General features: G+C 64.3%; 1 protein-coding gene and 1 long non-coding RNA gene across 2 annotated transcripts; both read left to right on the forward strand.

The window, feature by feature from the left end:
* Nucleotides 1–10,430: 10,430 nt before the first annotated feature.
* SOCS3 (suppressor of cytokine signaling 3) lies at nt 10,431–13,666 on the forward strand. Its single transcript, XM_008252845.3, has 2 exons — nt 10,431–10,904; nt 11,443–13,666. The coding sequence occupies exon 2, from the start codon at nt 11,531–11,533 to the stop codon at nt 12,197–12,199; it is 669 nt and encodes a 222-aa protein (XP_008251067.2). The 5' UTR covers nt 10,431–10,904; nt 11,443–11,530; the 3' UTR covers nt 12,200–13,666.
* A 660-nt stretch (nt 13,667–14,326) lies between these two features.
* On the forward strand, nt 14,327–18,636 carry LOC103346587 (uncharacterized). The gene is made up of 4 exons (XR_011383514.1): nt 14,327–14,362; nt 15,161–15,272; nt 16,032–16,526; nt 17,760–18,636. It is a non-coding gene; the product is annotated as an uncharacterized lncRNA (long non-coding RNA).
* Nucleotides 18,637–22,134: the final 3,498 nt, after the last annotated feature.

Raw genomic sequence — 22,134 nt, forward strand, 5'->3', positions numbered from 1 at the left:
CAAGCCCCTGGTTTGAAACAGCTACAGCCCAGTGAGGTCGTGCTGGCCCCCACGACCGACCAAGGCCTCCAGGACTGGCCCAAGGGCACACACACCTGGTGGACACTGAGGGAGTCTTCAGATCGGCACATCCCGGTCTCCTCTCGGCTGAGACACTCCCAGGAGATAAGACGCAGGTGGCTCAGGCGGCCCGCCGGGCTGCACAGCTGGAGTTCTCACCTTGGCGGCCCCAGGCAACATCTGTCCTCTGAGACCCCGTGGCCGCCCGGAAGCCCACACCCCCGGGGTTCTCCTTCTCGCAGGGGAGGTGCTACAGGGCTACAGACAGGAACCTGGTGGCGGATTCCGTGTCTTCCCAAACGGGACAGGAAACCCATCCTTTGCTGGCGTGGCTGACGTCAGAGGCCACTGCCCCCGAGAGCAGGTCACTCCCCCAGGCAGGAAGTGTCAGGAAATCCTGAACCCTGTGCCTCTGATTCACTCCCTGGACTGAAAATCCTGCCCAGCCAGGCAACGTCCCCCGCCCCCCGCTCGTCTTCGGAGAGAGGGTCCCTCCCAAACACAGGACACCTGCACACTCACAGGCATCGGGAGGCGGCAGCCCACCTCCTGCCTCCAGACCCAGGGGCTGCTCAGTGGCTCCTGGCACGTGTGCTCTTGGGGGGCAGGGATGGAGCCTGGGCACTAAGGAAGGGCTAACGCCAGCCCCGGGCCACGGCCACCTTGCCCTCCGGGCCTCTCCTTGGTCACGGGGCCCAGCCTCACCAGCCAGGCCCTCTCGCAGCTTCTCAGACTCCCCGCCTCTCCCAAGCGCTGCCCAAACCCTGCCCCTAGAAAGGTCTTCCAGCAACACCGCGATCTGACAGTCCTGTCTGGTTTTGTCTCCCTGCCCCCATCAGGAAGTGAGAAAATGTATATTTGTCTGAAAGGCCAAGTTACAGAGAGAGAGAGACAGAGAGAGACAGAGAGAGATCTTCTATCCACTGGGTCACTCTCCCACATGGCTTAAATGGCCAGGACTGGGCTGGGCTGAAGCCAGGAGTCAGGAGCTTCTTCCAGGTCTCCCACGTGGGTGCAGGGGCCCGAGCACTTAGGCCGTCCTCTGCTGCCTTCCCAGGCGCATTAGCAGGCAGCTGGATCGGAAGTGGAGCCGCCGGGACAGGAACGGGTGCTCCTATCGGATGCTGGCATCCCAGGGGGAGGCTGTACCCACTACACCACAGCGCCCGCTGGGCCGTAGGGTCCTGTGTGCCCCGAGCTCCCAGCGGAGGGCCTGGCCACAGAACTGGGCTCCGCTGGAGTTAGGACCGCAGGGCACAAGGCAGTGGCCTCCAGAGGGGCCCGGGTGCAAGCAGGAACCTCTGCTCCGTGCTCTTTCTCCGCGGGCGGGAGCAGCAGTCGCTGGCACTGGCACTGGGTGCTTTCCACACTGCTGTTTCCTACCCACGTCCAGCCTGGCAGCTCGGGTCCACCTTTTGGGACTGGCTTACCTGAGCCTTCAGTCACCCCTCAGGCCGCCAGCCCCTTCCCGGCTTCCTGCTCCCCGGGGTAGCATTCTCCCTGGTAAATGGGCGCTCTGGCCTGGCCCAGTCCCTGATACTCTCCCCACCAAAACCAAGACCTGGGGCCAACGTTGTGGTGCAGCAGGTTAAGCCACTGTTGCCAACACCAGCACCCCATATGGGCGCCAGTTCAAGTCCTGACTCCATTTCCGATCCTGCTCCCTGCTGTGGCCTGGGAGAGCAGCAGAGGGTGGCCCAAGTGCTTGGGCCCCCGCACCCACGTGGGAGACCCGGATGGAGCTCCTGGCCCCTGGCTTCAGTCTGGCCCAGCCTTGGCGGTTGCAGCCACTTGAGGAGTGAACCAACAGATGGCGGATCTCTTCCTCTGTCTCTCTCTCTCTCTCTGTAACTCTGTCTTTTAAAATAAACAAATAAATCTTAAAACTAAGACCTAGCCCCAGCCTCCCTGGCGTGAGGAGACTTCTGTTCACTCCAAGCAACATCAGCACACATCTTTTTAAAAAGATTCATTTATTTGAAAGGACAACAGAGAGCTGGTTTACTCCCCCGAATGGCTGCAACAGCCAAGGCTGGGCCAGACTGAAGCCAGGAGTCAAACTCCATCCCGGTCTCCCACGTGGGTGCAGGGCCCCAAATATCTGGGCCATCATCCGCTGCTTTCCCAGGCTCACTAGCAGGGAGCTGGATCCGAAGCGGGAGCTGCTCAGTTATGGGTCGCTGATGATGTCACCACCACGCCCGCCCCGGCATTTTCTTAAAGGGCTAAATGACAAATATTCTGCGCGTTGCAGGCCGGATGCTCTCGGGGTACAAAGTAGCAAACACCAGCGAACCTGGCTGTGTGCCAATGACGCTTCATTCCCCAGAGCGGCCCCCTGGCCGGCGCACCAGAGTGTGCCAACTTTCCCCGTGGCTCCCCGGCCCTCAAACTGGAAGTGATGAGGTCTTCTGGAACCGGGAGCCCGGGTCTGATGGTGCCGAGGGCTGGCCCGGAGGCGCGGAGGTCATTAAGGACAAATCTGCCAGTGCTGAAGCTCCCACGGGCACCCCCCCTGGGGGAGGGGACGGAGCAGGGCAGGGCTCTCCCGCTGATCATTCAGGCTCTTTCAGTGTGGAAAAGCTCGCCACCCCCGAGACAAAGTGCCTGTTGCTCAACGCCTCCCTCACCACAAAGGCGTCCAGGACTTTCTGGCACTGGGTCAGCAAGAAGCCAGAGCCCGGATTTCTGGAAACGCCTCCGGGGCAGAGCACCCTGGCTTGCTTCTCCCGCCCGCGAGGATAAATGCAGCTCTTGGTTTCAGGGGAATCTCAGCCTCTTGTGGGATGGCAGGCAGCCAGCGCCACCCCGGCGGGGAGCTGCAGGCCTCGTGACAGCGTGGGGAAACACAGCATCCCAGGGAGGCCCGGGCAGCCGGGGCAGGTGGCTGCTGGGGGCGGGGGGGGGCATTGTGTGTGGGGGGGTCCCTGGCAGATCCCTAGCCCGCTGCCCCCTCCCCAGCTGCTCCCTGCCTGGCCCCCATCACTGAAGCCAAAGCAAGAGGCTGGTGTGCCTGGGCTGCATCCAAGTCCCCTTGGATCAAGTCAGGCACGAGCTGAGGCCAAACCCGACCAGGTCCACGCAGGTGGGTGAGAAGCTCCGGACTCTTCCTCTGGCCCAAGCTTGACTTAGCTCCAGTCTCCCAAATTGAAGGGAAGAGACCCCAAATCAACCGTCCAAAGCCAATCGCCGTTCCCTCCAGCCTAGGGTCGGGGGTGGGGCCAGAGGTCAGGGCTGAGCTGCTGCCTTGAAGCCGACAGCTCCTGGTAGAGAAGGGAGGGAAGTCGTGCTGGGGCTGGACCTGTGCTGACCTGGAGAGCCGGTCCCCGTCTTGAGGGTTGATGGGGACATCCCTGGATAGGAGCCCAGGGCTGCTACAGCATCTGATGTTTCCAAAGAAAACCCCAGGTTCAGTCGTGGGAGTGAAATTTCCAGACAACATTATTGCAAAAAAATGTTTTAACTTTCTATATGGGCCAACCATTGTTTTGTTTGTTTTTAGAGATTTGTTTATTTATTTATTTGAAAGAGTCAGAGAGAGAGCAAGACCTTCCACCCACTGGTTCAATCCCCAAATAAACCAGGAGCCTGGAACCCTGTCTAGGTCACGCACGTGGGTGCAGGGGCCCAAGCACTTGGGCCGTATTCCATGGCTTCCCCAGGCCCATTAGCAAGGAGCTGGATTGGAAGTGGAGCAGCCGGGACTCGAACTGACGCCCACGGGGATGCTGGCACTGCAGGTGGCGGCTTTACCTGCTGCGCCACAACGCAGGCCTCTAGGCAAGCATCTTGAGGCTGCATTCAGCCGTGGGTCATCACCGCACGTCTTCCAGCCTGGGAAAACACGTCCCAGGGACTGTGGGAAGACTGCTTGTGAGCGACAGCGGAGGAAGATCCGGCTCCTGGGGCCGCCCCACTGAATGCTGACCTGTGGGTGGTGCTGCCCGCTCACGGGCTGCATTTCCAGTTTACACACTTGCAGAAGGGCCCGAGCCACCGTCCCCAGGGAGAATGACGTAGAATCCTCTCCTGTCGGCTCAGGGCAGCCTCAGCTGGGGCTCAGAGACAGCAGGGGGCTGGGGCCTCGACCAGGTAGCTGGTCGGGAAAACACAGCAGAGTGGAACACAGAACAGACTGGAAGCAGCCAAGCCCTGGGCGCCCTGGAGCTGGCGGTGCGCCTATGCCCAGCAGGCTGCCCTCCCCGGCTCTGCTCAGAGCCCTCCACTCTGCTGGGCGTGCAGCTGGGCGCATGGGGCAAGCCGAGGAGCCGGGTCACCGCGGCAGGCTGAGAATTAGATGCAGGGCCCTGAGCAGACGTCGACCTGCCATCGGCCCCAATCGCCATGCCCCCCATTCCCGCACCCCCCAACATTACACCTCCCCATCACAAGCTCACACGGCTCCTGCGACTTCCAAAGACGCCACACAGTCAAAATTCATCCATTAATGCCAGGGCCGGTGTTGTGGCACAGCAGGCTACTCTGCCGCCTCCCCTACCACAGTGCCAGTTTCAGTCCCGGCTGCGCCACTTCCAATGCAGCTCCTCGCTCCTGCACCCGGGAGGCAGTAGCTGACGGCTCAAGAACACAGCCTGAGACCGGGCTGGAGTCCCTGATTCCTGTCCTCGGCCTGGCCCAGCCCCGGCTGTCGTGGCCATCAGAGGATGAACCAATAGATGGGAGAGCCCTCTCCCCTCCTCCCCAGAATTCTGCCTTTCAAATTACCTAATTAATTGATTGATTTTGGCACCCATCGTGGAAGAATGTTCTGGAAAGAATCCAAACTCCTTGAGGTCCCAGACTGATGTGGTTCTGGCCCTGGCTCAGTCCCTGACACGAGCCATCTTGTCAAGGCTGGCCTGAATTATTCTTTTTTTTTTTTAACAGTTATTTTATTTATTTGAAAGGCAGGGTGGTAGGGGGGAGAGGAAGAGAGGGAGAGAGAGAGAGAGAGAATCTTCCACCTGCTGGTCCACTCCCCAAATGGCCGCAACAGCCAGGACTGGGTCAGGTTGAAGCCAGGAGCCTAGAACTCCATCTGGGTCTTCTATGTGGGTGCAGGGGCCCAAGCACTTGGGCCATCCTCCTATGCTTTCCCAGGGTCATTAGCAGGAAACTGGATGGGAAGTGGAACAGGGGCCGGTGCTTTGGTGTAGCAGGTAAAGCCACAGTCTGCAGTGCCGGCATCCCATATGGACGCCAGTTCAAGTCCCAGCTGTTCCAGGTCCAATTCAGCTCTGTGCTAGGGCCTGGGAAGGCAGAAGAAGATGGCCCAAGTCCTTGGGCCCCTGCACCCACGGGAGAGACCCAGAAGAAGCTCCTGGTTTCGGATTGGCTCAGCTCCATCCATTCTGGCCATCTGGGGAGTGAACCAGCGGACAGATCTCTTTTTCCCTCTGCCTCTGCCTCTGCGTAACTCTGCCTTTCAAATAAATTAATTAATTAATTAAAAAAAAAAAAAAAAGGAAATGGAGCAGCCGGACCCAAGCAGGTGCTCTGATACGGCCAGCACCACAGGTGGAGACACAGCGCTGGCCCCAGAGGAATGATTTTACAAAGCAAGTGCTGCAGGCCAGGAAGCCCCTCCAGCTGGCTCTGCGCCCCCCCCCCCCCGGCATTTTATCTATAATTTGTAGGTTCAGAAATATCCACTAGGCCAAGGTGAGTCACCCCAACATCACCCCTTGGAGCCTCCCCTCCCTGTCACCTCCCACCCCTCACTCCCGGCTCACTGGTCTGCTACCAGGGCTGATTTGGGAGCCAGAGAGGACCTATCCTTGCCCTCTGAGCTGGCCCCAGAACCAGTGCTCCAGGACAGCGCGTGGCAGCCTGTGTGCTCCACAAAGGCAGGACGGGACTCGGGACTCGGGACTCGGGACGGGGTGCCACCGCCTGCAGGTCAGTCAGAGCCTGGACAGAGGCGAGGCAGTGGGGAGCGTGGGACTCAAGACCCCGCCCCCGCCCCCGCCCCCACGTCAGGGGCTCCCGGCCGCCTCCCTGCAGAGCCAGCCGGGCAGCCTATCCCCCCGCCCTGAGGGTGCCAGGACCAGGCCCTCGGGGCCTTGCAGCCCAGATGGTCCACCGGGCCTGCTTTCCCAGAACCGCCGGCTCCCCAGAGTGCAGGCGCAGGCTCAAAACACAACTCTTCCCAGCCCAGCCTGGGACAGAGGAGGGCTTGGGGGTTTAGGATCTGGGGAGATAACGGGCTGGAAGCTAACCCGCCCCGGCCCCCTGCCCCCCCACCCCAGCTCAGCCCTGGGACCAGATGCAGATTCTTCCTCCCCACCCTGGTCCTCTCTGCACCCCCAGCTGCAGGCACCAGCCTGTCACCCCCGGTCCAGATCCCCCACGTGGACGGAGGCTGGGGTCCCCAAGGCCGGGCGCTGGCACTGAGGCCAGCCCAAGGCTCGGGGGGCATGGGGCTCTGGTGGGTGGTAACGGGAACGCTTTCCCTACCCTTCCTCCTCAGTTTCTGGGAAATGCCAGAGGCCGCGGGGCCTGGAATGCCGGCTTCAAAGGACTCCTCGCCGCTGCCGCCTCAGAGACACTCGAGCCGCAAACCTTTTCATTAGCCCCTCCGCCCCTCCCGGCAGGAACAAAGGCCTAAGGCCTGCAGCTGGAATGCCGTTTCCCGACGGCAACTCATTGTCCTTGTCCTTGCCTCCCAGGGCCCGCCCCGTGGGATTGTCTGGAGCAGGGGAAAGAGAGAGACCGGGGGTCAGCCGGGTGGGCGCGACCCCTGAACCTGTCACCTCGGCCACGGTCCTGTGGTGGCCAGGGAAGCCTGACCTGAGCCCGGAGGGGCTACAGCGCACCAGGCTGGAGCCAGGCTGGAACCCGGCCTCAGCGTCCAGGAGGGCATAGGACAGGCAGGCCCTGACGTGGCTCCAGATTGGCCGGGAGACAGAGGGGAGCCCCCCACCCCAGCCTCTGACTGCTGACTCTGGACTGGGAGCTGCCCCACCGCCACCCTGCACGGCGTCCCCAGGTGCTGCGGACACAGGACAGCCGATGTCCGGCCCCTGGTCCGTCCAGCCCAGGCTGCCCTGAGTGCTGCAGGCAGCCCAGCAGGCTTGAAGGCAGGGAGGCCTGGGCTTGGGGTTTGGCAACTCTGTGGTCTGAGGCCTGTCTCCCAGCTCGTCTGGCTGCAAAGGCAGCCACGAACCGTGGTGATCTTCATGTCCGCCCGCAGGCCTGGCAAGCGAGGAAGCCTGGGTTCACCAAGCCGTGCCACAGCTTCCTGCGACCCCCCACCCCCAGGCGCCAGCCAGCGTTCCTTCCCATCTGGGGGTTTGGGGACGAGCTCAGAGTGTCACACACACACGCACACACACAAACCATGAGTAAGAGGAACCCTTCGGGCAGTCGAAACCACTGCGTACTTCCCCTCCACTGGGCAGGAATCTCTCTATTATCTTTATGACCAAGCACCTCTGCCTGGAAATGGGATTCTGACTTCACAGAAATTCTGCAAAGGGAGAGATTAGGAAAAGGCAGGAGTCTCCGAAATCCCATCACCGGGAAGGCAGGTAGGTGGAGCCAAGGGGCCCGACCTGGGGAAGGCTGCCTGCCCTGCAGACCGGGGAGATGAGACGGCAGGACCTCAGCGCTGGCCCGGGCCTGGCACCCGCTGCCCACCGGCTCCTTGCCTGCTGCCCAGGGTGCCCCCTCCCCTTCGCCTTGGAGTGAACAGGTGTCGTGGTCCCCGGCAGGCCAGCAAGGGGACCTCCCAGTCCCGCGGCCCCTGCCCCGTTCACCCAGGGGCTTCTGAACTCTGGGGGAAGAGACGGACACTGTGTCGGAAGAAGGTATCTCAGAGGGCTGGGGAAGGCTCACCCAGACGCTCGCTCGTGCGGAGGTTCACCGGGCACGTCAGGGTTCCAGGCCGACAAGGACAATGCGGAGTTTTTCCTCGACAGGCAGGGAGAGCATTTTAGTCAACATGCAAAACCCTTGAAGGTTTCTTTCTTTCGATTTATTGATACAGCGACAGAGATCCTCCACCTGCTGGTTCAGGTTCACCCATTGCCTGTAACAGCCAGGCCTGGGCCAGGCCAAAGACAAGACAGGAGACAGGCGCTCCACCCAGGTCACCCACGAGGGAGTGGCAGGGGCCCGAGGACTTGGGGCCCATCCTCTGCTGTCTCCCAGGTGCACTAGCAGGGAGCTGGCTGGGAAGGCAGGACTGGCACCAGGCACTAAACCGCTGTGCCCCAGCGCGCCTGCTGGGCCCCAAGGGAAAAGTAGAGGGCAGCTGGAAGGGAGGAAGGGAGCTGCACCCCCAGGGAAGCAAATGTGCAAAGCCCCAGGCCTGGGGACCAGCGCGGGCGCAGGGAGAGCAAGGAGCCCCAGGCCCACAGAACACGGAGGAGGCTGGAATTCGCCCTGAGTGGAGGCGGGGCAGGGGAACGGGGAGACGTGGGGGCAGGGGGGTGGCATCGCACAGAGCAGAACCTCTGGCCACCACCCTTCCTTACACCCTGGCAAACTGCCAAGGCTCAGCTCTGTCCCCACCCCACCCCACCCCACAGGGCCCTCAAGGGTGGCCCACGCCAGCTTCCTGCACCTCTCAGCTCTTCCAGCCTGCTGCACACATAAGGGTGACCGGAGTGCCCAGGGTCACACAGCTACTGGGCAGTGGTGGAGCCCAGTGAGCAGTGGAGTCTCCAGACTTAGAACCCAGGAGCCCCGCCCTGAGCCCCAGGCAGGCCTGCTGGCCCCGCCTCTACCCCAACCCACCTACCCCCCAAACCTCTACCCCGTCCCCCTGGACTCTGCAAATTTCCGCCGCTCCCTTGGACCCCCTTAGGCTCCCCGGCAAAGGCCCCTCCCCCCCAACAGCCCGCTCCCTGGGGACTTGTTTTGGGAGAAGCAGGCTGGGATTCCTGGCGTTCCGGAATTCTTTGCCCTCTCCCAACACCTGCTAAACAACCTCTGCCGGCCGGTCACCACCCTAGCCAAGGCTCCCCCAGCCCAGGTCCCAGGCCGCTGGTCCCAGCGGGATCCACCCTGCTTGCTGGTCCCAGCGCCAGGCCAGGCTGAAACAGGTCCTGCAGGCAGCTCCCCGGGATGGACGGACGAATGGACTCTTGTCACTTACAAAGCACTTTCTCCTCCATTAACTCCAGGGCTACTCCCGTCCTCCACGGCTGGGCAGGCCGGCAAGGGGTGGGGAGAGGGTGAGGCGCGGGGTGCGGAGAGGAGAAGCAGCCGCAGCCCCAGCCCGCTCCTCGGGCTGCAAGTACTGTGAGGGCGCAGCCTGGGTCTCACTCACCCCCCCACCCCACCCCGGGGATACCTCGCTCGGCACCCGGCACCCGGCACCCAGTGCTTGTGAACTGTGTGGACCAAGCCAATGTCCCCCTGCAGAAGGAACCCGATTTCTGCTCACGGCTGCTCTGCCCACGGAGCTGCCGCCGGAGCTGCCGCCGGGTCCCCCAGCCGGAACCACCGTGACCAAGAGCAACTCAGTCCTGTGTCCTCCCCTGGTCTCCTCTTCATCCTCCATCTTCCTCTTCTCACAGCAGGCGACACGGGAGACACGTCCCGGGCGCGGCTGCACCACCCGCGAGTTCTCGCCTGCCTAACTTTTACTCCCAGGCTGACCCGGCCCGGGTGGTGAGCGCCCCCCTCTTAGGCATCCACCATCCCCTGCAGCTCCCTCCCAAGCCATTCCCGCCGGCCCCTACGAGACCCCAGGGCGCCCCCTAGCGTGCGCGGGGCAGCACCCTGGCGTCCCTAAGAGGCCTCGGGGACAGCAGCACCTGGCTCGATCCACGCGGGTCCGGAACAGACGTGCGCGTGGACGCGGCTTTTTCTGGGTGTGTACGTGCGTGCACGGGGGCGAGGGTCTGGCACCCGTGTCTGCGCCTCCAGAGAGCCCGGCGGCGGGCCGAGCTGCCACGCAGGCTGTGTCCCCCACCCCCCACCCCCGGGGACTCCCGGCCTCGCTTCAGCGACGCAGCCCACAGGTGAGGCCGCGCGCGCCCACCTCCAGCAGCTCCTGGCTCAGACCCTCGCCGCCCCCGCCCCTCCACGGCCCGGCGGAGAACAGGCCCCGGCTCCCCTTCGGCCGGCCTGGGGCAGCCATCGGGACTTTGGGCCGGCCCGGGTGGGGGCGAGGGGGTGTCCCCGCGGGGTCCGGGAAAAGCAAAAAAGGGTACCAGGGAGCCTCTCCCGGCCGGCCTCCTAGAAGTGCCTGCGCTCGCTCGCGGCGCGCCCGCCCCCGCCAGAAACCGGCCTTCTTAGAAGGGAGGGGGCGGGGGAAAGTGTGAATGAGCCGCCGGGGGCGGGGCGCGGGGGAGGGGCCGCTGCCAGGAACGCGCCGCCGGGGCTGGCGCCGCGCCCGCCGGCCGCCGGGCCGCCCGGGCTGGCGCTTTGTCTGCGCGCGCCTGTGCCGCGCGGCCCCTGCCCGCGGCCCGCCCGGCCGGCCCCGCCCTCGCGGGCGCAGCCTCCGGCGCTGCGAGTAGTGACTAAACATTACAAGAAGGCCGGCCGCGCAGTTCCAGGAACCGGGGGGCGGGGCGGAGGCCGCCTATATACCCGCGCGCGCGGCCCCGGCCGCGGCTCCCGCCCCGCGCCCCGCGCCCCGCGCCGCCGCCGCCGCCGCCGCCGCTCCGGCCCCGCGCGCCGCCGGCTCCGTGCCCGCCGCGGCCCCTACCTCCTCCCTGAGAGACCGGCCCGACCCGGGCTTCAGGACGGGCACGCCGGGGCCCCTTTGTGGACTTCGCGGCCGCCAACATCTGCGCGCTGCGCGGGCCACCGCTTGGCCGCCGCCGCCGCCTCGCCTCGGGGGGCCGCAGGAGGCGCAGCCCGGAGGCTGGAGACTTGGGTTCGGGACGAAGGTAGGAAGGAGGGGTGCGGCGTGGGGAGGGCCGCGAGGGGGGTCTTGCTTAGCGCCCGGAGCTTTGCCCGGTGTCCCCTCCCCTTCCCGGGCTGTTCCCGGCAGGGAGGGGACGAGGCAGGGGCTGAGCGGATGGGAGCCGGAGATCCCAGGTTCCCGGAATGCTCGGGCTGGGGCGCTCCGGCTTCTCCCGTCCGCTCCCCACCCCCAAGCCTCGGGTTTCTCCCCGGGACTGAGAGGCGCCCGGAGCGTCCCGGGAGCCCTCTCCCGCTGCCGGGCCGGGCGGCGCTCCTAGAGACCCAACTTCCGCGCGCTCGAGTTTCCCACTCGGCGCCCTCCTGGTGCGCGCTGGGGAAGGGGCCGCCCGGGACCACCCCGGCGACGGGGGCAGGGCCGACTCTGCGCGGTGCCCGGGTCGCCGCGGGGGCCTCCGAAGCGGGGGATGCCCCGCGCACCGGGTGGAGGCAGGGGAGCCGGGGCGGGCTGGGCGCGCTGGAGGGTTCCGGGCACTCACGCGGCGTGCGCCTTCCTCCCCGCAGCCCCCCGGGATGCGGTAGCGGCCGCTGTGCGGAGGCCGTGAAGCAGCTGCAGCCGCCGCCGCGCAGATCCACGCTGGCTCCGTGCGCCATGGTCACCCACAGCAAGTTTCCCGCCGCCGGGATGAGCCGCCCGCTGGACACCAGCCTGCGCCTCAAGACCTTCAGCTCCAAGAGCGAGTACCAGCTGGTGGTGAACGCAGTGCGCAAGCTACAGGAGAGCGGCTTCTACTGGAGCGCGGTGACGGGCGGCGAGGCGAACCTGCTGCTCAGCGCGCAGCCCGCCGGCACCTTCCTCATCCGCGACAGCTCGGACCAGCGCCACTTCTTCACGCTGAGCGTCAAGACCCAGTCGGGGACCAAGAACCTGCGCATCCAGTGCGAGGGGGGCAGCTTCTCGCTGCAGAGCGACCCCCGGAGCACGCAGCCTGTGCCCCGCTTCGACTGCGTGCTGAAGCTGGTGCGGCACTACATGCCGCCTGCGGACGCCCCGCCCTCCCCGGAGCCCCCAGCCCCCGAGGCCTCGGAGGAGCCCGAGCAGCCGCCGCCGCCCGGGAGCCCCCCGCGCCGAGCCTACTACATCTACTCCGGGGGCGAGAAGATCCCCCTGGTGTTGAGCCGGCCGCTGTCCTCCACCGTGGCCACCCTGCAGCATCTCTGCCGGAAGACGGTCAACGGCCACCTGGACTCCTACGAGAAGGTCACCCAGCTGCCGGGGCCAATTCGGGAGTTCCTGGACCAGTACGACGCCCCGCTTTAGTCGGCAGGCGGCGGGGGTCTGGGAGGGGGGCCTGGGTCCCCTCTGCTCCGTGGTGCAAGCACAAGAATCCAGTGTGGAGGAAGGCAGGCCCGCCGCTGCTCCGGGAGAGGGCCAGGGGGCCGACGGACCCTCCCCGCCGCGGAATGGGGCAGGCTGGACCTGGAACGCTGTGAGGGCATGGGGCGCCCCTCCCCCACTCCAGCTTCCCGGGAGGACCTGCTGGCCGGCTGGGGACGGTGGCAGCCCGTGGATTCGCCTCCTTTCTCCACTGCCCCTCAGCTTCCGGCTGGGAGCGCTGCCCCCAGGAGTGCTGAACTGCGGCCAAGGGCCCTGGGGGATTTTCAAACTTTCCAACGGAACTTGTTTGCTCTTGGATTTTGGTTTAAGGCCGAGCAGGTTGGGGGGAGGCGGTGGCTGGGAAAGGCTGGAAGAGAGAGCGGCTGCAGGGGGCCGCTGCCCTCCCTGGCCCGGCCCAGGCGAGGAGGATGGCCGTCCGCTTCTCTCCCTGGCACTGGGCGGGGAGGGGGGCAGGTGTGACCCGAAGGCAGTGTCCTGGTGCCCCTCGGCCTCTCCCCTGGGGCAGGTCCCAAAGTCCACCGGGTGCCCTGGAGCCCAGGGCCCTTCCTCCGTTTTAAGGGGGACATGGCACCTGGAGAGGCCGGGTGGCTGGTTAGTTGTCGCCTTTCACCCCTTCTAGCCCCTGGGGCGGGGGGTGGGGTGAGCCATCTTTGACCCCTGACCCTGGCAGACAGAACAGAGATTCTACTTGGTGCCTCCTGGCTGTCTGGCAGGAGATTTCGCCTTAATGTCCCCTGTCTCACGGAAGGGGACTGGCACACGAGCAGCCACACCCACGCCATCCAGACAGAGGGAGGCCAAGGGATTCGTGCCCTGGGGCCCCGGGCGGGGGGCACCCAGCCAGCCACTGCCATCGAAGGTGGCTTGGGGAGTGGAGACCCATGCCTGCCTTCCAGCTGAGCCCTGGGAGAAGGTGAGCCCAGCTGGTCGGAGCAGGGCCTCCCTGGTCCTGCTGCCTGGGCCCCTGCACAGCCCGCCCTCCCAGCCTGGGCGCCTGCTGCTCCAGCCACAGAGCAGTGACAACTACAGGAATGTAGCAGCAATGGAATTACCTGGAACTGTGCTTTGGGGGAGGAAGGGGTCCAAACACACACACCGGGTCTGTGTCAGGTCTCGGGCTGGATGGGGCAGCTGTGTGTTGGGGTCTCCCCCCACCTCTGTTTTTGTGTTTCTTGTTTTTTAATAATGTTTACAATCTGCCTCAATCACTCTATCTTTTTATACAGAGTCCACCTCCAGCCTTCTCCCCCCCCCTCGGGCCGTCAAGGCCGTTAGGAGATGCTTGAAGAACTCAACCAAATCCCGACCCCAGTCAAACTTTGCACATATTTATATTCAGAAGAGAAGCATTTCAGTAATTTATAATAAAGAGCACTATTTTTTAAGGAATGACGTGCCTGCAACCTTTTTCCCCACTCCCACTCCCCCCACCCCACCCCCCCACTTTCTCTTTCGTCCACACCTACTACACTGCGTCTGGGAGGAAGGGCGGCCGGGGCCCCGGGGCCCCCTCACCACGCAGGCGGCGAGCCCTTCATGTCCATCTGTGCCTGCGTGTGTCACCCACAGGCTATGGCAGCCACCTAGACGGGTACCAGGAGGGTAATTCCTGCCACTCTGATTCACATCTGACCAGAATATGCAAAGTGAGTTCGAAGGAAGCCTTCAAAGGTTTGCAGGGAGCGAGCTGAGCTGTGGTCGGCGCTTTCAGCAGCCAGGAGCTGTTCTGAGAAAGCCCAGACCATGGGGTCCTGGCCTTGACCTGTAACCCGGCACCGCGGTGTGGAGAGAGGGAGGAGCCCCATGCAATCCTTGCATGCCCCTAGGATGGGCCACACTTCTCCCAAAAGGAGCGGCCGGCCGCTCTGGTCTTGGGACTGGGCCACTCACGCCCGCCCGCCTGAGGCGCTTCAAGGCTACCTGGCTTAGCCCCCAGGCACCCCCTGCAGGGAGGGACCTGGCCTGGCCACTCCTGGTGCCTAGGCAGGTGCTCCGCAAATATTTGTCCACCAAACGGGGGCAGGGATGCAGGTTCAGAGAGGCTGGACAATGGACAACGTGCTCAGGGCCACAGCACTTGAGAAGGTGGGAATAACCCAGGGGACATTTTTACAAGTATTTTATTTGAAAGGCAAAGAGACAGAAATGCGCCATCCAGGCGTTCACTTCCCAGGGCCCCAAGCCAGGAGGCAGGCGCTCCATGCAGGTCTCCCACGCGGGTGGTGGGCGGTAGGGACCCTCGTGCTTTGAGTTGCTGCCCCCCAGGGTCTCAGGCTGGGTGCTAAGCACTGTGCCATATGCCTGCCCCAGAACCCAGAAGCATCTGGACTCCAGGGCCTGTGACCCCTCCCCTCCTCCCCCACACACGGGGTAGAGGCCAGCGTGGCCCCTGGTCACGTCCCACCCCCCCTCAGGTCTCAACTCTGATTCCCTGCAGTATTTTCCTCTACGCAGCTTTTATCTGCACCCCAGGGGCCTGAACCGAAGGCCAGAGCCTTGCTCCCGGCCCCCTAGCACCTGATAAGCTGCTCAGTGTCCAAAAGGCAACCCCGACCTGAAGTGACAAAGGGGCCAGCGCGTGGCGTGGACAGCGTCACCTCCAGAACTGGGCAGGGTCACTCTCCCAGGGGAGAGCTCGGGTGAGTGCCCCCAGGAGGGAAACGAGGTGGCTGGGCCTGGGGGCCGCCACTGGCCTTCCACAGTAGCGCGCAGAGCGGGCACCGTCCCTGTGTCCGACCTCGAGGCAGCGGCTTCGCCAGGGTGTCCCAGAGCCACTGGACCTAGCCAAGGACTGGGCCGTCTCTGGCTGGAGAGGAAGTGGCTCTCCCCCACCTGCCTCCTGGAGACCCCGACTCTCTACCCGCAGCCCCCTGCCCTCCGCAGCCTTCTCCCGGCTTCGGATCACAGCCTGGACCTGCAGACAAGGAGACGGGGCGCACCGAGGGCAGCAATGCCTCTCCGGCGTGCGCCCAGCCCGAGAGTGGCCGCGACACAGGTGGCCCCCACTTCCAGGGCTGCACTACCTCTCCATCCCATCCCCTACCAGATGTTCCTTCAAGAAGTGGTGCGGTGTCCCCTGCACCGGCCGCCATGGGAGGGGCACCCCTGGCTCCAAGATGGGCTGGGGGGATGGGGAGCACTCCTGTCTCAGCGTGGGGTAGGGGTGCGGCTGGGGGGCCCCAGGCAGGCAGCAGGAAGCGGGGTGCGCGTCCCATTACCTGCTTCTAGCGCTGTCAGGGTCCACCCCAGGAGGCCCGTCCTCCCCCAGGCCGGTTGGGGGCGGCCCTCCTGCTGACCTAGAGCCGGGAATGGGAGATCGAAGGCGTGCGCGGGGGTGGGGGAGCGAAGGCGGCCCGGCAGCGCGGACGTGGGGAGGGGGCGCCCGGTGCGGCGCTCGGGGGCGTCCGGGGGGCCCCCGAGGCCCCGGGAGCGCCGCCCCGCCCCCTCCCGTGCTGGCGGCCGCCGGGCGGGCGGGCGCGTCGCTCCGAGGCCGCCCTCTGCCAGGAAGAGTCACTTCCCGGACACCGCGGGAGCCCTGGCGGAGCTATGCGAGGAATGTCCGCGCCGCGCGAGGGGGCGGCGCCTCGCGGCCGCAGGCCACGCCCCCGACACGCCCCCTCCCGCCGAGCGCCGTCGCCCCGGCAACGGGATTACAGGCGCGGAGCGCTGTTTATTCTCAGCCCAGTGCCAGGAAACTGGGCCGGGAGGCCGCCGGGCGCCCCTCCCGGGCCGGGGTGAGGGTGGGGGAGGGGAGGGGAGGAAGGGGTGGGGCCGGGGCGGGGCGTCCTCCCGGGGAGGGGGTGGGAGGCTGAGGCTCGGCCCCGCGGTCACTGGTCGCTGGCCCTGACCCTCTCGGTAGCTGCCAGTGAATCAAGTTTCCTTGTGCCGGGGAGCAGCCCACTCTGGGGCCGGCAGAGCAGACCCCCACCCCGACTCCACCCGGGCTCTTGTCCTCCGAGCCCCACAGCCCCCTCCCCTTCAGGCACCCCTGCGCTTTCCTTCGTGGGCGCATCTGCCAGGGACGGGGGCGGGGGCAGGCCCTGGGCCCTGCTGGCCTTGCAGCCCAGGCTAAGCCAGGAGGTGTGGAAATGGAAGAAGGCCGCGCTGCTCTGCACGCCTCCATCACGCTGGGCTGCGTCCCCACTACGTAGGCCAGGCCTGGTCCTACCCCAGCTGCGGGTGGGGCCGCCGGCTGGTCCCGTTGATCCCGAACTCCCGGGAGACTTAGGCTGGCAGGCCCCACCCTCAGGTGAGAGCGTGGGCTGTGGAGATGGAGACAGCAGCCCCAGCCCGGGCTGCAGCACGTGGGGCTCTAACTTGAGGCCAGGTTGGCTGCCCAGAGCTGCCCCCTTGCCCCCAGGGCTCCTCAGGCGCCTGTCCCCCGGGCCCGCCACGTACATGAAGTTGCAGATTGCTGGACTCCGAGCCCAGGACTTCTGACTCCAAGACCTGAGCACCACCCTGGAGCCTGAATGACCAGCACCTCCCGGGTGCCTCCGGGTCCCGCATCTTCCTGCTGGGATGTTGACTAAGGCAGCCTGGGAAAGCAGCGAGCAGGGAGGCAAGCCCGCAGCTCCCACGCCCTCCGTGGCAGGCGCTGAGGCAAGCAGGGGCAGGTGTAGCCCTCCCTGTCCCTGGGCTCGGGCCCCAGGCCCTGGCCTGGGGAGGAGGAGGAGGAGGGTGCTGGCTCCTTCCTCCCCAGCTGAGCCCTCCCAGCTGTGCGTGCTGGGAACAGGCCAGGCGTTTGGGAAACCCTCGGGTGAGCCTGACCGCTGTCATGAGGACTTGCCTGTGGACGCTGGGCTGGGGGAGGGGGAGGGGGCTGTTCCCAGAAGCCGGGAGAACTCTGGACTTCCCACTCCCGGGCTCTGGATTGCAGCACCACCTTAAGCAACAGCCGCGTCCTGGAAGGCTGCTTTGCGGAGTAAAAAGCCCCGGGCCCTTTTCTGAAGAGGAGGGTGTGTGTGTGTGTGTTGAGTGTGTTGGGGGTGTGTCTGTGTGTGTGTACATGTCTGTATGTGTGTGTAAATTGGGTGCATGTGTGTACGTGTGTGTTGGGGATGTGTCTGTGTGTGTTGGGGTGTGTCTGTATTGGGTGTGTGTGTATTGAGTGTATGTGTGTTGGGTGTCTGTGTATATGTGTGTTGGGGTGTGTATGTGTGTATGTATTGGGTGTGTGTGTGTCTATGTGTGTGTATTGGGTGTGTGTGTCTGTGCGTGTGTCTGTGTATTGGGGGTGTGTGTGTGTGGAGTGTGTGTGTTAGGGGTGTCTCTGTGTGTGTCTGTGTGTGTATTGGGTGTGTGTGTCTGTCTCTGTGTGTGTCTGTGTGTGTTGGGTGTGTGTGTCGAGTGTGTGTGAGTGTTGGGGGTGTCTCTGTGTGTGTCTGTGTATTGGGTGTGTGTGTCTGTGTATGTCTCTCTGTGTGTGTCTGTCCCTGAAGGCTGAGACTGGGAGTAACCATCTCTACATTACCCTCGCCAGGCCCCGCCTTGGGAAGAAGCTGCAAAACCCAGACTTCAAACAAGCATTCCAAGGACAACAAAGGATCCGAGTATTTACATGGCACAAGAGTGTTTCCTCCCTTCCACGTCCCTCCCCCCGCAGTCTCAACCTTAGAATGGCGGTGGAGGGCCGGGGCTGGGCTCAGCTGGTTACGCTGCTGCCCGCCACTCCAGCTTCCCAGGTGGGCGCCAGTCCCCGTCCCGGCTGCTCTGCTTCTGCTCCGGCTCCCTGCTAACGCACCTGGGAAAAGCAGTGGGGGGTGGGGGAGAGCTTGGGTGCCTGCCATCCACGCGGGAGGCCTAGATGAAGCTTCTGGCGGTTGCGGCCGTTTAAGGAGTGAACCAGTGGATGGAAGACCTCTCCGCTCTCTCTATAACTGCTTTTCAAAGTAAATCAATCTTCTCTTCTCTCTTTTCCCCAGGAAATAATAAATCAATCTTTGAAAAAAAGAAATCTTGGAGTCATTTTGTACAGATAAATTTACTTCCTACCTATAATGCACAAGATGTTGAAGGTACAGACATGGACTATAAATCCATCAAGCCCCACCCTCTGGCACAACTCCAGGGGGCGCAACAGGAGGAGGCCAGGCCCGGGGCAGGGGAGGCGCTGGTGCCGCAGGGGCTCCTCCACTTGAGGGTGCCACAGGAGATGCTGGAGGTGACACCAGGGGATACGCAGGAGGCTCGCATTCTGAAGCGGAACCAGATGTCAAAACCAAGAAGTCTCCTAAAAAGGACCGGTGTAAAAATAACAGAGCTCGCAGGGGCAGCTGGGGGTGCCCGGAGGAAATGACCCCTCCCGGTTCCCAGAAGGGATGACTGGCGAGAGCAGAGGAAAGGCGAGGCGGCAGGTGCTTCGTCCACGGGCTCCCGAGGACGAGGACGGGGCATTCTACAATACCAGCATCGGGGAAACAGCTGGAAACGGGAAACGCTGGGGACCTCCGCGAAGTGCGGCAGGTCCCCAGCCGGCACGTCCAGCCTGGACCCATCTTCTAAAATTACTGCTTTCGGTGAGAGTCTCACAGGCAGCTGTCCCCGCAGGACACACCGGTTCCTGGGCCACTTTCACTGCGCTGGTGCCGCACCCCCTCCCCCCACCCCTGCTCTGACCCGGGTGGGGGGGGAACTTGTCTTCCTCTGCCCCACCCCCAGGCCCCCCAACACTGGGGACAAAAGTCCGCCCCTGGGGGGGTCTCCTCCTCTCCTGCCTACCACCCCCTGGGCCCCACCCCACCCCAGAGGCAAAGCCTGCACCAGCCCAGGCAAGAGCCTTCCACTCGGCCTCCTTCCAGACTGGATTCTGAACTCAGCAAAGACACTCGCTCGCATCTGGCCAATGACTGTTATCAATGGCTGCTCCCGGCCAGGCTTTGTCCTGGGCTTATTTATTTATTTATTTATTGACAGGCAGAGTGGACAGTGAGAGAGAGAGACAGAGAGAAAGGTCTTCCTTTGCCGTTGGTTCACCCCCTCAATGGCCGCTGCAGCGGGTGCACCGCGCTGATCCGAAGCCCGGAGCCAGGTGCTTCTCCTGGTCTCCCATGGGGTGCAGGGCCCAAGGACTTGGGCCATCCTCCACTGCATTCCCTGGCCACAGCAGAGAGCTGGCCTGGAAGAGGGGCAACGGGGACAGAATCCGGCGCCCCGACCGGGACTAGAACCCAGTGTGCCAGCGCCACAGGCGGAGGATTAGCCTGTGAGCCCCGGCGCCTGCGCCCCTTCGCTTTTTGATGCTTCTTAGTGTGCAGAGTCCAGCAGAGGGGGTGATGTCCCCCGGAAGCCCACCACAGGCTAGGTCTGTCGCGGGACAAAAGAAACAGAACCGTTCTTTAAATAATGAGATTTCAGCGGTCACTCAAATATCCTTTACGGAGATAGAGAGAGAGAGAGAGAGAGAGAGAGAGAGAGGTCTTCCATCCGCTGAATTCACTCCTCAAATGGCCACAATGGCTGGAGCTGGGCTGATCAGGACCCAGGAGCTTCTTCCTGGTCTCCCACGCGTGTGCAGGGGCCCAAGCACTTGGGCATCTTCCACTGCTTTCCCAGGTGCATTAGCAGGGAGCTGGATCGGAAGAGAAGCAGCCGGGACACATGGGGTGCCGGTGCCGCAGGTGGAAGTTTAGCCTGCTCACGCCAGCCCCTCTGATGCCTCCTGATAGGTTCCGCCATCCCCTCCACCATGCTGGCTTCAGCTGAGTGAGGCAGGAGCGTTCTGGAGGATTGGACTCCTGTGTGCTGATTTGGGCTTGAATCAAATCACACCGACTGGCGGTGGTAGAAGCAAGTGGAACACCTGTCAGCTGTCTCCCAGCCAGTGCCCTCCCCAGCACTGCCCACATCTGCGCGTGGGAGCCCCACCCGGGACTGTGGTCAGCAGCGACTGTGAAAGCGCCCCAAGGGACTCGAATGCCGGCCGGGCACTCAGCTCTCACCGGAGTCCAGGTCAGCCCTGGGGGCCGGAGCCGGGCAGCCAGACTCTCGGCCTAGACCCTGGGGGAGTGCAGAGAGCACCCAGGTCTTCCCGTCTCCCAGCAGCTGGGGGCCTCAGACACAGAATTCCCAGGGAGACCCCAGCAAGACCTCTGGCCAGCCCAGCGTCCAGGGCTCTGCTCACTGCCTCGGGGAACCCCGAATCCCTGTGAATCATCGCTTAGGAGCAGCAGCTGGACTCCGAGGAGCCGGCACCAGGGGACGCGGGCCGGCTTCCAGGAGCGGCCTCATGGCCACCCTCTCTCTCTTTTTAATGTCCCTTGGCACCTGGTGGGATTAGGCAAGGGGTTCTGGCAGGGAGACTGCCCAGCCGACATTGAGACAGCAGCCAGCGCTGCCCCCTGGCTAGGGAATCCTGCCTGCACACGGGGGCTTCCCCGTTGGCCTCCCCAGGACAGCGCAGGGCCAGGGTTTGGCCGAGCACACAGCAAGGGCCCTGACCAGACTGTGGCCAGAGCTCGGGGGTGGAGGGGAGGAGCCCAGGAGAGCAGCCTGGACCCTCCTCCCGGGGCGCACTTCCAGGCCTCTCTAGTCTAAGAGAGGAACTTGAAAGGTCAGCCAAGGGGCACACTGCAGCCAGAAACCTGTGCCCACACAGGACAGGGGTCGAGGTGGTCAGTCCCGAGCGGCACAGGGAGAGAGGCCCAACCCAGGCGCAGCGTGCGCGGCTCTGGAGCTCATGGGAGCCATGCCCGGGAGAGGCTGACGCTGGGCAGGGGCTGGGGGCAGGAGGGGAAGTGGCTGGAGATGACTGGAGGGCTTCCCGGATGCGCACGGGGCGTCCACGCTGGCGCCTGCACGCACCGCCCGCACGTTCCGTGTTCCACGTGTGAAGGTGCCGGACAGAACCGTCCCCAGCTGTGTGCTGAGTGACGGCCAAGTCTGGTCTGAGGTCCCGCTGTGGGCAACACAGCTAACAGGGCTCGGGCGAACCAGGGCTCGGGGCAGCGGCAAGGCAGGGGTCTGAGACAGGCTCCGAAGGTGACCTTGGCCTTAGAGGCAGGGGGGAAGCCTCCGAGTCAGCCGGCCCAGGATGTGGGAGGGTTGCTGCTGCCGCCGCGTCTCCCCAGCTTCTCTTTGCCAGTCTCGGAGGGTCCTATGGGAGCCAGCTGAACACTCCGTCTACCCCCATGTCACAGCCTCTCCTGGGCTCGACCCTGGAGGGCAAGGCCCTGGCTTGGGGCGACTGCTCTTCTCAGGGTGCTTCCTTGCCGTACATCCCGTGTCGAGCACGGCTCTGAGTCTCTGGAAGGGCTTCCTTCCGTCTGCCGGTTCCCTCCTCCAGTGGCTGCTCCAGTCCGAGCCGGGCCAGGCCAGAGGCGGGAGCCACGAACTCCACCCACCCGGGTCTCCCGCGTGGGTGCTGGATTGCAAGTGGAGCTGGAGCTGGCACCTGACAGGGGTGGGGGATGCTGGTGTGGCTTCAGCCACTGAGCCACAGAGCTGTGCCCGGCCCTGGCTTCGTCCAGAGCCGGGATCCACGCCCAGGCACTGTGGCCCCAACACTCCTGCCTGTGACCACGGTGCTCACTCTGCCCCTTGGCCCAACCCTGCCAAGGCCCTGGCCATGGACACAGGAGCTCCGGTTCCATGGAGGGCCAGGAGCAGGGGCAGAGCACACACCGTGGTCCAGGACGGCCAAGCATGTGGCCCAGCCCTGTGGCCCACGCCGGTGCGTAGGCCCCTCAGCCGTCAACCACTCCTGGGAATGTCAGTGACACCTGCTTCGTGAGACAAGACCGTGGCACCAGGTTATTATTATCTAAAGGTTATTTATTTGAAAGGCAGAGTTACAGAGAGAGAGCGAGAGATCTTCCATTCGCTGGTTCACTCCCCAAACAGCTGCAACAGCCAGAGCT

The sequence above is a fragment of the Oryctolagus cuniculus genome, chromosome 17 (genome assembly GCF_964237555.1).
Source record: "Oryctolagus cuniculus chromosome 17, mOryCun1.1, whole genome shotgun sequence".
NCBI classification, from domain to species: Eukaryota; Metazoa; Chordata; class Mammalia; order Lagomorpha; family Leporidae; genus Oryctolagus; species Oryctolagus cuniculus.